Source organism: Gracilinanus agilis, chromosome 4 (assembly GCF_016433145.1).
Source record: "Gracilinanus agilis isolate LMUSP501 chromosome 4, AgileGrace, whole genome shotgun sequence".
In the NCBI taxonomy this organism is placed as follows: Eukaryota; Metazoa; Chordata; class Mammalia; order Didelphimorphia; family Didelphidae; genus Gracilinanus; species Gracilinanus agilis.
The window spans coordinates 244,959,519-244,973,385 of NC_058133.1; the positions used below are offsets into that span (position 1 = coordinate 244,959,519).

Genomic DNA, 13,867 nt, shown 5'->3' on the forward strand with positions numbered 1-13,867 from the left:
AAACACATTATTTCATCGTTCTTTACAGCAAGTACTCCTACGTTACATGTATGGAAACCAAAATTCTGAAATTGTCATTTCCTATAGAAGTAGAACCTAGTCTGGAATCATCTTCTTTTTCTTCCTCCTCCTTCTATTTAAAACCCTTACCTTCCACCTTAGGATCAATACTGTGTATTGGTTCCAATGCAGAAGAGAGGTAAGGGTGGTCACACATCTAGGAAGTGTCTGAGGATAGAGTTGAACCTAGGATCTCCTGTCTCTAGACCTGGTTCTCAATTCACTGTGCTGCCCAGCTGTCCCCTGGAATCCTGTTCTTCTAACTATGAGAGTGGGAGTCGGGGGGAGGGTTGACTCTTTCTGCCTACCTTTCAAATTGTGTTCAGTGGGAGAGGCCTGTGACTCCATCTTATTGTTGAGTTTGGGTTCCTGACTTTTTGAAGGCTTTTTAAAGATTGGTATGGAAGGATAGTCAGAGCAGTTTTGGTTATTAAGCTGCCATTTTTGACTCTGCCCCTTTGAATGACTCTGAGACTGATATTCTTTACACTATACAACAACTTTCTGTTGTACCATTTTTTCCTTTGAGAAGCCCAGATTCTATTTATGTAATTTTAATTTATAACACATTTTCCAGAAACATAACTTGATATAAGTCAGTGTTTAGTCTCTAGTATTTGTGTAACAGATAGACAAAGTAACATGATAGTAGCCTCAGGATCAAGAAAGTTTGACATATCTCTCGTGTCCCAAGTTTATATGGAAAGCTCTTAAGTTATAGATTTGCATTAGTATAGGAACTTTCTTCACCAAGTACTTCTTACACTGATAAATTATTTGTTGTGACTCTTGTTAAAGATAATTAAAATATTTATTTTGCCCATGGAGGTTTTTTTTCCCAATGCTTACCTTCTGTCTTAGATTCGATACTAAGTATCAGCTCCAAGGCAAAAGATTGGGAAGGGCTAGGTAATTGGAGTTAAGTGACTTGTTTAGGGTCACATCACTAGGCAGTGTCTGAGGTCACATTTGAACTCAGGACCTCCCATCTTCTATCCTGGCTCTCTTTCTACTGATGTGCCCTTGGAGGTGGTTGTTGTTTTTTAAAATTTTATTATTATTGTCATGTAAAACACACTTCTGTGTTGGTCATTGTTGTAAGAGCACACTCATACATAACCAAAACCCCAAAACAAAACCATAAATATACTGATGTGAAAGATGACTCCTAAAAGTTCTTTCTTTGGAGGTAGATAGCATTCTCCATCATAAGTCTTTTAGAACTGCTGAGAGTAACCAAGTTTTCACAGATAATCATTGTCCAATATTGTTATTATTGTGTACAATGTTCTCCCAGCTCTGCTTATTTCACTCTGCATCAGTTCCCTCAGATCTTTCCAGCTTTTTCTGAAGTCATCTTGTTTATAAATTCTTAAAGCACAATAGTAATCCATCACCAACATGTACCACAATTTGTTCATCCATTCCCCAATTGATGGACATCCCCTCAATTTCCAATTCTTTGCTAGTTCAAAAAAAGCTGCTATCTATTTTTGTGTAAGTAGGTGCTCTCCTCATTTTTAGTATCTTTTTGGGATATAGACCAAGGAGTGGCGTTGCTGGATCAAAGGGTATGCACAATTTTATAGCCCTTTGGGCATAGTTGCAAATTGTGCTCCAAAATGATTGGATCAGTTCACAACTCCACCAACAATGCATTAGGGTCCAAATTTTGCCACATCCCCTTCAACATTTACCACTTTCCTTTACTGCCACATTGGTCAATCTAATAGGTGTAAGGTAGTATGCAGGTTGTTTTTAAAGTGAGTGTTGTTTTCTTTACAGTGATGTGAGACAAAAAATTCAGCACACAATTGGTCAAGCTTTTGATATCAATGTTTCATCCATGTATCTGACAAAGCCTACCTTCTTCTCCCGGATAAATAGCACAGAGGCTAAGACAACTCATGATGAATACTGGCATCCTCATATTGATAAGGTGAGATCTATATGTGTTTGTAGGAAATGTTCATGTGTTTCCTTTGAATGTGTCATTGGTTGAATTATCTGCACATAATATGTAGAAATAGTACTTTGATATTTTGTGAAATATACCAAAGCAGAATTTTATTGTAGGTCAATGGGAAAATTCCTTAGTGTGGTTGATAGTTCTTTACTATATATCTGTTACTTCTTAATATTTCAGAGTCTTATCTCCTACGTTTTAGGCATTTATTCTAGCTTCTTATATTAAGCAAATGGAGCAAATAGATTATGACCATTAATGAAATATTTATTGAATGTGGCAATATAGTACTGAATTAAATTCAATAAGGCATACAAAGAAGTACTTGTCATGCCTGCCTTGGAATTTGTGTTCTAGTTTGGGAGAAAAGATGTATATAGATGGAAAGTCAAATAATGGCAAAAGTTTTAAATAATAATTGTGTGGAGTGGAATTTTGGGGGAGCTTGTATCCCCAGAAATCACTCTATGAGAGCAGACAGGAGACTTTGATAAGATGCTGGAGGTTGCATCTTTATTTGGAGAAAAACAACAGACAGAGGAGAAGGGGGGAATGGGAATGAGAAGGGAAGGAAAAGGGATTCTGCTCACACAAACTGCTTGCTCCAGTAAAAACATTCTCTCATACAATCACAGGCTTTTATAATAATCCTGATGTGAGATTCTACCTCTCTCTCTGGTCTATTTCTTGCATCTCTTGTTTCCTTTTGTTCTTTATGATTTTCTTTCCTAGTTCCCCACAGAAACTTTTTAGGGTTCAAATTGTAATCTGATATAAGAACTAGGTCCTCTTTTACTAATAAGACAGCCTCATACTTCAACATCCATGAGTCTTCAGTCTCTGTAAGAGAGAGAGAATCTCTTGCTCTCTGTTTGTAACAATTCTCTTTCAAGTGGTCTATTTTTTCATAGTTATCACATATAGCCTCTGGAGGCCTTTCAAATTGATTGCTTCATTTTTCCTTCCTAAGAATCTACCCATTCTTAGTCTGAGTTTTCTGGAAGAACTCTTTAATGGGCTATTCACCCAATCTTCCATTTTTTTGAGCTTTCTACTACTGTCTGGCCAAGAACAAGCAGTTATATCTAAGCCAGAATTAAAAAAATCAGTGGAGATTTCATCCTTCTCCTGTTTAGCTTCATAAGCCTCATTAAAGTCCTGATTCTGGGGCACATCTGTTCTTATGCCCTGAATAATATCCTCCTGAGGGACTGGAGTGTTCTGTTTTTGAGAGGAGCATTCCTGCTCATCCTCTCTCTCTGCCTCTGAGAGAGAGTAGGTATTATGCTCTCTCTAATTTAGGGCATCTCCTTTTAATATGCCCCTCCTCAGCACAGTTGTAGCATATTAAGGGAGCTCTTTCTCTCTCTAAGGATTTTCTGATCCCTTCATCTTTCTCTTTCTTTCAGAAGAGCATACCTTTCCTGACTTGCCGTCCTTCCTGGCTTCCTCTTTCTCTTTATATCTAAGTTTGGCTTACTCATTTTGTATCACTTCTCTGATGACTTAAATAAGGGTTTTGGCTATGCTTCTGTCTTCCTTTTCTTCTCTCCTGACATATACTATCTGAGTTTGCTGAAGTAATTTGTCAAGTGGTTTCATCATCCAGTCTTCTATTTTGCTGAGCTTTTTACATATATCTAGCCATGAAATGGTGACCAAAAAAAAAGCTCTTTAAGAGATTTTGTCCACTAGGCTCCAGATACTTGCTAAATGCCTTTCTTAATTTATGTTTAAACTCAGTTGGAGTCTCATCTTTTTTCTGTTTGGTCTCTTATACATATTCTGACTTTGAAGTACTGCTGTCCTTATCCCTTGGATCTTTCTAAAATTTCTCATATTCATTCGGTGGATGAGATCATTGTTTTTCCAGATGGGATCTGTTATTGGGCATTTGACCTTGCCATTGGGACCTCCTTTCCTTTACCCATAATTAACCATATATTCATGGTCCCATGCTCTTGTAGCTGCTCTTCTAATCTGACTTCTTTCTTCCAGAGTGAATAGCTGTTTCAAAATTGCCATTATCTCTGGCCATTAATATAAATTTGGCCCTAAAAATTGATCAACTTGCTCAGCAACACCCACTGGATCTTCTAACAGAATTTTCATATCCCTTTTAAAGTTCTGAACCTTAGAGGCACTGAGATGGTTGCTAACATATCCTAGCCCCTGTTCTACTGGTACTTCTCTAACTGGATACTTTTTGGTATGTTCTCCCAAAGGGAAATTCATCTGGGCCTCTAATAACCTCTTCACTTCTCTGTTCACATGTTCATGGAGGTCTGGAAGAGGAATAGCTACTTCCACTGCTGCTTGTAAGAGGGAAATTTTAGGTATTTTATAGATATATATTTAAAATGTGGCTGCCAGGAATCAACAATTCAGATTGATTCTGTAATTAAATTAGACCCACGTCAGGAATCGGTTTATTGTAGTTTATTTACAATTAGGAAAGTAAAAGGTAGGGAAATAGAGAGGAGAGGCTAGTCCAGGCCTGCAGAGGCCTGGATGGAGAGAGAAGGTTAAAAGGCTAAATAAATGAAGCTACAAGCCACAAGGCCTAGCAACCAGATAGGCTAGTGCCTACTTAAGGCAGAATTTGGAAGCGGCCTAGGTAGGCCAAGGAAGTCAGCCTAACTTACCCAGTGACAATACACAGTAGAAGCTGCCTGAGGTCTCCTCAGAGATCCTTCAGCACCAAGTTCAAAGCGGGAACTCCCCAACAGGAAGTAACCAACATACTTAAAGAGATAGTGTCTTTCGTCACTTCCCGTGTGTCCACCTCTAATTCAAGTGGACAAATGGCAGTCTCTACACTGATTTGGACTGCCCAAAGGGCAGTCCCTTGTTCTTCATTTGTTACTTATTGTCACGTGTGGGTAACTCGTCTCCCCTCCCCGTTAAGGGAGGTGAGGATGATATCATCTCTATGCCTAGGGTAGCGGAGTTTGACTATGAATGGGCTATAGCTAATTCTATTTACACATGCTTTTGCTTTAGGTTTTGACAGTGGGAGGGCCAATTTTCATTGATCCCACAGGATCAATATAGATCCCACAGGAGAGACACTGGTACTGGATCAGGCTCTATTTGGGGTGCCAGTGTTGGCACAGAAGCAACAGAAGGAGCAGGAGAACTAAATGTGGGGGTAGTAGGGGGAGAGACTCGAATGAGTCCTAAGTCTTCTCTACTTCATCCTGTGATTCCTTTTCCTTCTTAACTACAGTAACTGTTATAGCCAGTTTCCTTCTGCCCTTTTTCTCATTACAAAAGTTTCTACATCTGGCAGCCATAGTGCAGTAGTCAAATATAAGCTTTCATGAACAGAATTTTCATTGGATCCAAATTTTGGCCACAGGATAGGGGTCTGTGTTCAGTTTCTAGCCTTGACCACTGAAAACAATGGTATTCTATACATGCTTGTCAAAATTCTCATCTAGGGGAAGCTTTCCAAACTTTTAATTTAATTCCTAAAGGACTGTCCCTAGGAATCCTGGCTACTTCTTTCCTACTTTGGTCAGTTTCCTCTATTGTGGACTTTTGCTGCTCTTTCTTATGAGCTGATGATTTTTGCCCCATGTCTTTGTCTTGGAATTTCTAATCTTTGCTCTCTAGCCATAGCTCAGCTTGGCCCACTACATAGAAGTCTTATTTCTTACTGTTCTCTCTGCTATCTTCAAAAATAAAAATGCTTCTTTTCTTTTCTCTTTGTTAAGAGTTTTAGTATCTTACTTCCCTGCCTTCAACTGACTAATTCTTCCTCAATGTTCAAGGCTGCTTACAGGTCTCAAGACTAGTTCAGGAGATCTCCTGCACTCAATAATCTTCGCAAGTGCTTTGTTTATCACTTTCATTTTCACTGATTTTCATTTGTGGTGTAAGGCTTGTAAAGTTTTGTGTGTGAACAATGGATCCATTAATTCTTCTCCACTACCTTGATTGCTGTTTTAGTAGTTAATAAAACTTGAAATGGACCAACCCACTTTGTGTCTGTAGCTGAATTTTTGCTAAAATTTTATATGTACTTTATCTCCCAGTTTGATGTTATGTAATGAATAATCCAATGGTGTAGCTTGTTGGATCACACCCATTTGGTGTAGTTCTTTTATTCTTGTTTGCAAGACTTGTATGTATGATGCCAAAGTACAATCTCCTCCTAGAATAGAGATACAGGCTTGTTTATAAGGTTTCCCCTGCCAAATTTGATGACCACACAGCATCTCGAATGGAGAGAGATGTAAGCCTCTATTTGGGCGTGTTCTCAGATGGAATAGTGCTATGGGTAAAATCTCAGTCATTTCCAGTGAGTCTCTGAACAGAGTTTGTCGAGGAGTGTCTTAACCTCTCTATTCAGTCTTTCCACATGACCTGAACCCTGAGGATGATAAGCAGTGTATAAACTAGCTTTTATCCCCAGGTTTTGATAGATTGATTCAGTATAGACTCTGAGAAATGAGAACCCCTGTTGGATCCTATCCTGGAAGGAATTCCAAATCCAGGAATGATCTCTTTTAATAACACTTTGATCATGAATGCTGCTGAGTTTTTCTTGGTTGGAAAAACTTTTGACCATCTGGTCAGTCTGTCTACTTTAACTAGGCAGTACTTAAACCCTTTGTCTCTAGGCATGTTGATAAAATCCACTTGTATGCACTCAAATGGTGTGTAAGCTTAAGGTCGACCTCCCAAACCTTTGTTTTTGAACACTCTCTGATTGAATTTCATACAAGTTTTGCACTTTTGACACTTTGATTGCATATGAGGATATTCCTGAGGTAAACCAAATTCGTCAAACTACATCTATCGCTCCCTGGGTCCCATAATGTCCCTTGCTATGTATGCTATTGTATATGGTAAAATAGCTTTCTAGGCAAGATGGATTTGCCTGACTCTGAAAAACCATATGCCTTCTATATCTTGGCTCCAAAGTTCTTTTTCCATGACTGAATTTCACTGTCCTTATAGACATTGTATAGATTTTTGTCTTCTAAGACGGCAAAGTTTAATACCTAGACTGGGCCCATTCTTGTGGCACATTTGGTTGTGATATCAGTCCTATGGTTTCCTAATGATATTGGGTCTTTTTCCAATGAGTGCAATTTGCAGTAGACTGCTACCATTTCCTTAGGCAACTGTATGGCCTCAAGAAGTTGCATTGTTAGGTATGCATGAGCTATCTGTTTCCCTCCACTTGTAATGTATCCTCTATGCTACCGCACCTCTCCAGTGGCGCATATTATTGAAAATCCAAACTTGGAATCTGTAAAGATGTTCACACTTTTGTCTTTTCCAATTTGCAATGCCTTTCTCAATGTCATCAATTCCACCCCTTGAGCACTCATGTCTTTTGGTAAAGATATATACCATAGTGTTTCTGACTAACTATTGCTGCTCCCAAAAATTGTTCACTTTTATACATAAAACTAGATCTGTCTGTGAAAATCTCCATGTCTGGGCTTATTAATGGGGTATCTTTTAAGTCCATTCTGGTCTTTTCCACTAAGGATATAGTTTCTTCACAGTCATGAATTGGTTCTCCCTTGAATGGCAAATCTGGAAGTAGAATTTCCGAGTTTAAAATGATGCAACATTTCAATGTGATGTTCTCATTACTTAATAAGAAAATTTCATGCTGTGACAACCTTTGGTGTATGAAAGATTGTGAATTACATTTTTTCAATATTGCTTCTATCTGGTGGACAGAATGAACACACTAAGTTTGGATCCCAGGACTAAATCTGTAGATTTTTGAATCATCAGTGCTGTGGCTACCACTACTTGGAGATATGGGATCATGCCTCTGGCAACTGTGTCTTATATTGAGGCATAGTATGCTATGGGTCTAAAACTGGGTCCTAGTCTTTGCACCAAAACTGCAGAAGCTACCACTTGTGTCTCATGTACAAATAGATGGACATCTATGTCATAATCAGGCATTCCAAATGGTGCTGTTATTATGGATTCTTTCAGCTTGGCTAGTGCTTGGTGATATTCAGCTGTGAGTCTTAAAGGTTCTATGACTTCTTTTCAAGTTAGGCCAGTGAGACACTTGGTTATTTGGCTGTAACTAGGTCTGTAGAAACCTGTTACTCCAAGAATTGCTCAAAGTTGCTTTTTTGTTTTTGGCACACTGAGCTTTTGGATATCAGCTACTCTTTTCTTTGATTTTTCTTGTTTCTTTTTCTAAAATGAATCCTAAGAATTCCACCTTAGGCATTCACCATTGCAGTTTAGTTCTTTATACTTTGTAACCCCTTTTGTGAAGCTCTTTTAGGAGTTTTGTACTGTCTTTAAAGCAAGCTCTTGAATTTGGACTGGCAACAAGGATGTCATCCATGAAGTGTACGATCTTATTTTCTTTAAATACTATGGATTTTAAATCTTGTTTTAAGATTTGGCAAAACAAATTTCCACTTTCACAGAAACCTTGGGGCAAACTGGACAAACAGAACTGATTTCCATTCCAAGTAAAAATTCATAAACCATTTGTGGTTCAACAAAATTACATTTTAACAAATTACATTTAAATACATTTACATTCAACTCATGAAATTATTCTTGCCCAAGGTTTGTACTTTGGTAACAATCTATATATCCAAATCAGTTACAAATTCAGAAATTCCAACCTCGTTATATGTGTTCCATTTCAAATTTACAACTTCTTCTTCCCCATTGTTCATTACATCTTCACTTATTGCTTATTTTAACAACATATGTATATTAAAATAACATCTTCACATTCTCATTTGTAAATCCTAAAATTTAGATCATACAGAATCTTCTTAATATTATAGCACATCTTTTTCTAATAAGGTAGAATTGAATTCTTATACACTTCATATTCATTTTATTTGAACTCTGATATTCTACAGCCAGCACATTTTAGGAGTTTGCTTCTCACCTGCTACTTTAAAGCAAAAACCCCTTTTTGCCAATTAGGCTGGTACTTTACATTGATTAAAGAAAACATTATATTTCCAATTTCAGTTGACTCAAATAACAAACCTTTTAGGTATGTTCAAATATTCAAATCTCTAACCATTGTTCATTTTACATCTCAATAAGAATAGTTGATTTTCTCATCATAAGACTGGTACAGAATAAAACTCTTCTGGAATCTTCTTAACTGAAAGATAATTTTCAATACTGAATCACTTTACATTCATTTCACTCAATTCCACAAATACATTTCAGAGTCATTTTCCAACATCACATATATCAATCTTAAATTAACACCATCTAAGAAAATACACTACCTTCTTTTCTCCAAATTTTCTTCTTCCCATGCAGTAGCCAGCTGAAGAGGGAAGGGGGAAAATATTGAACGGATTTTTTTCTGCCTCTTTCTTTTACAAAAGAGAGGGTAAAGTTCCTTCTCCACTTAGTTAAATGCTCTTAATGTTTAAAAGGCCCAAAAATTCACATTGAAATGTTTCATTTTTAATCTCTCAAACACATTCTCTGGTCTGTCAACTCCCTCATTTTCCAGAATAATAAAAGAGACAGAATTACCTCAAAATCACATATAGGTTTCTTCCCAAACCTCCCCAGTGCACATACATGACTCACAATGTACATAGGACATGCAACACATGAATCTTTTTTTGCCCACTCACATATTCTTATTGACATTTTTGTCACCCCAAGGAGATGGGGAAGGTCTCATCCCTAACCTTCCAAAGCTTCTGCATCACAATACAATGTAATGGACTTCTCTACTAGCAACATTGTAATTAATGATCGAGGATAATTCTGAGGGACTTATTTTTTTTTAAACCCTTACCTTCAGTCTTGGAGTTATTACTGTGTATTGGCTCCAAGGCAGAAGAGCGGTAAGGGTAGGCAATGGGGGTCAAATGACTTGCCCAGGGTCACACAGCTGTGAAGTGTCTGAGGCTAGATTTGAACCTAGGACCTCCCGTCTCTAGGCCTGGCTCTCAATCCACTGAGCTACCCAGCTGCCCCCATCCCTCCCCCCCTCCCCCCAGGGACTTATGAGAAAGAACGCTATCCACATCCAGAGAAAGAACTGTAGGAGTAGAAACTCAGAAGAAAAACATATGATTGATCACATGGTTCAACGGGGATAGGATTGGGGATGATGACTTTAAATGATCACTCTATTGTAAATATTGATAATGTGGAAATATGTTTTGATAAATGATACATGTAAAACCCAGTGGAATTGCTCATTGGCTCCAGGAGTGGGTAGGAAGGAGGGGAAGGAAAGAACATGAATCATGTAACCATGGAAAAACATCACAAATTAATTAATTAAATAAAAGATTAAAGCTTTTGCATTAAACCCTTTGGTTGTAAAATGAGTCTTATCAAAGTCAGTGTCTTCATTATCTCACATTCAGGCACAAAGTGTTCAAAAACTTCAATCATTTGCTTTGGCAGGAAATTTTTCTGGTCTCTGTCAGCTGTTCTGGTCTCAGTAAATAAGTTCATTAGCATTTAATTCAATAGCTCTGTATAAACTAGTTCTTTCTTTAGCATTTTCAAAGCCTGGTTGAGTGCATATAATTCACAGGTTTGAGCTGACCAGGCCTCTGGAAGGGTGTCTTCTAGTCATTAGAGAATTTTTGTTTTCATCAATTACAGCATATACCTATTTCTCCTTTACATCTAAGACTCTTTAGAACTCGTCTACAAATAGGTTGACTTCCCCAAGTAAGGGAGACTTGCAAATTCTTCCTCACTTTAGCTTGGTAATCTATCATTTTCATCTCTGTTTCCTTTTGCTCTTTATGATTTTTCTTCCCAGTTCCCCACAGAAATATTGCAGGGTTCAAATGTAATCTGATGTTAGAACTTGGTCATCTAACAAGATGGCTTCATACTTTAGTATCCTTGAGTCAGACCATAAAACCCTTTTCAGCTCTGATATTTTCTCTAGTTTATCTTTCATTTCTATTGGTTGGGTGATAGGAACAGGACAATTCTCTCCTTTTACCCTAGTCACCATAAGAATCAATTTACAAAGCTTAGCCCTTAGGGGCAGCATAATAGGGGATGACCTAATAGCATCTGCATCTATCCGGAAGGTAACTTCCACTTCCCGATCTTCCACTTTCAATATTATCAGAGGTTCTGAGTGGAAGTCATCAAAAAGCCTCTAACTCCTAGAGTCTTTAGTCTCCGTGTGTGTGTGTGTGTGTGTGTGTGTGTGTGTGTGTGAGAGAGAGAGAGAGAGAATCTTTTGCTCTCTCTGCTGTTTGGGACAAATCTCTTTTTTCTATTTTTTTCCCCATTATTTCTATTTTTCCACAGCTATCATATGTAACCTTTGGAGGCCTTCCAAATTGATTGCTCCATCTTTTCTTCCTAGCAATCATCTCATTCTTAGTCTGTCCTGCCTGCTGTAGTTCCTATTTCTCAAATACCTCTTGGACTTGCTATGACAACCTATCTAATGATCTGAGCGTCTAATCTTCCACTTCCTGGAGCTTTCTACTAATATATGGCCAGGCAGTCACATCTAAGCCAGAATTCAAAAAATCAGTGGAGGTTTCTTTTTTCTACTGTTTAACTATCATTCAGGTTCTGATTCTGGGACACATCTGTTCGCATGTCCTGAGTGACCATTCTCCAAAGATCTCTCATATTTTCCTAATGGACTGGAGTGTTTTGGTCTGAGGGGAGCATTCCTGCTCTTCCCCTTTCCTTGCTTCTAGGAGACTTTCCATTTCTCCCTCAGAATTCCTCATTTCAGAACTACTCAGGGGAGTACTAATGAATTTGATCACCAATTCAATCCTCCATAAGTGGAACTTCCCTCAATGGGCATTGCTTCATCACTTCATCTAAGGCTGGTGGAATGGCAGGAGGAGGTGTGGTTTCAAGTGGAATCCACAACTTTTCTCTCTCTCATGGAATAATTATGAATTCTTCTCCTCTTCAATCTCTTGTTTATCTGCCACTTTCTTGCTCCCTCCTGCTCTTTCACTCTTTATCTTGGACTGCTCCTGCCCCATTGTCTCTCCCTAAAATCTTGGCCTCTGCTCTCTAGTCTTATGGGAAAACCAGGGGAGTTAACTTAAATATTAAATGTGGGTCCAGAAGGGTGTGTAGGAGACAGGAATGACAAAAAATGGGGACTTAACAGTTAGGGAGACTGAGTTTAACTGCTAAGGAAAATGTCTGTTAACAGAAGTGTCAGTTAGGCCAACTGTCACCCTGCAGCATCTAGACAAGGGGCATATGGAAACTAGCAAGCAAATGACAAGTTTGTAACAAATTTAATTAACTATGGTAAAGGATGGGAATAGGGGTTTCTACACTTCCAGACTAAGGGCAAACCACAGGATCAGGGGAGGGACTTATCTACACTGAACTGAGACCTAAAACAAGACAGGGCCCAAAGAATAGCAGGACAGAAGTGGGTATCCTCACAGCAGAGTCCTGACATGCTCCAGCTATATTGCAGCTCCTCCAGGACCACTAGCTGTACTCTTCCAGGTGGGTAGATTTTGGGAGCTAACCAATCTCCCACAAATAGATTACAGTCTTCCTTCAGGATCCCAGGGAACCAGGGTACAAACTCCACTTCCTCTGAGGTCTCTCAGGGTCCGTTACAACTTGTCCCAACCACCATGGAGTCAGTTTCAGAGAGAAAGCACAGTTCCTGCTTCCCCATTCCATTTGGAATCTCAAGCCCTTCTTGCTAGGTCTCCTAAATAATAAATAAGTAATCCTCCTCACAATGCTAGCCACAGTTTAAATTTGGTCTACCAGATTAATCTCCTCTCTTGCTGCTCTATAAAGCCCTATTGTTTTGGGAAAACCTTGCTGGTCCCCTTTTACCCACAAATCAAAATGCCTCAAGCCACTACAATCTGGCTTGAAATCAAGATTTCTAGTACCCTGTTAAGTTACTGTCAACTGCGTTAGTGGCTCAATCCAGACTAACCAGCCCAGATGTCTTGCAAGCTAACTGATTCACTCTCTCTTGAACTCACTCACAGTCTTCACTGTGTTTTATCTGAGATATCTTACACTTAGAACACTAGTCACTCAAACCTTAGGCTCTGTTGTTCTAAGGGATGCACTTTTCCACTGGTTTTAACATGTGTCATTGATTAAGACCTATTTCCAAATTGTTGATAGTTGCATTGGTGTGGTAGTTTTGAGTCTACATCCCCAATCATGTCCGCCTCAACCCATGCGTTCAAGCAGTTGTTTTTCTTCTGTTTCTACTCCTGTAGTTCTTCCTTTAAATGTGGGTAGCATTCTTTACCATAAATCCCTCAGAGCTGTCCTGTGTCATTGCATTGCTGCTGGTACAGAAGTCCATTGCATTCAATTTTACCATAGTATATTAGTCTTTGTGTACAATGTTCTTTTGGCTCTGCTCCTTTCACTCTGCATCAGTTCCTGGAGGTCTTTCCAGTTCACCTGGAATTCCTCTAGTTTATTATTCCTTTTAGCACAATAGTATTCCATCACCTGCATATACCACAATTTGTTCAGCCATTCCCCAATTGAAGGACATACCCTCCTTTTCCAGTTCTTTGCCACCACGAAAAGTGCAGCTATAAATATTTTCGTACAAGTCTGTTTATCTATGATCTCTTTGGGGTACAAACCCAACAATGGTATGGCTGGATCAAAGGGCAGGCATTTTTTTATAGCCCTTTGAGCATAGTCCCAAATTGCCAGACAGAATGGTTGGATCAGTTCACAACTCCACCAGCAATGCATTAATGTCCCAATTTTGCCACATCCCATCCAGCATTCATTATTCTCCCCTTCTTTCATTTTAGCCAATCTGCTAGGTGTGAGGTGATACCTCAGAGTTGTTTTGATTTGCATTTCTCTAATTATTAGAGATTT

The 13,867-nt window shown here is 38.7% G+C and overlaps 1 protein-coding gene across 1 annotated transcript in view; it reads left to right on the forward strand.

Moving 5' to 3' along the window:
- Positions 1–13,867, forward strand: part of OGFOD3 (2-oxoglutarate and iron dependent oxygenase domain containing 3) — a 69,651-nt gene that overhangs the window by 42,125 nt on the left and 13,659 nt on the right. The window contains exon 7 of the mRNA XM_044672766.1: positions 1,846–1,999. Within this exon, the coding sequence (XP_044528701.1) occupies positions 1,846–1,999 (154 nt within the window). The remainder of the gene's footprint in view (positions 1–1,845; positions 2,000–13,867) is intronic.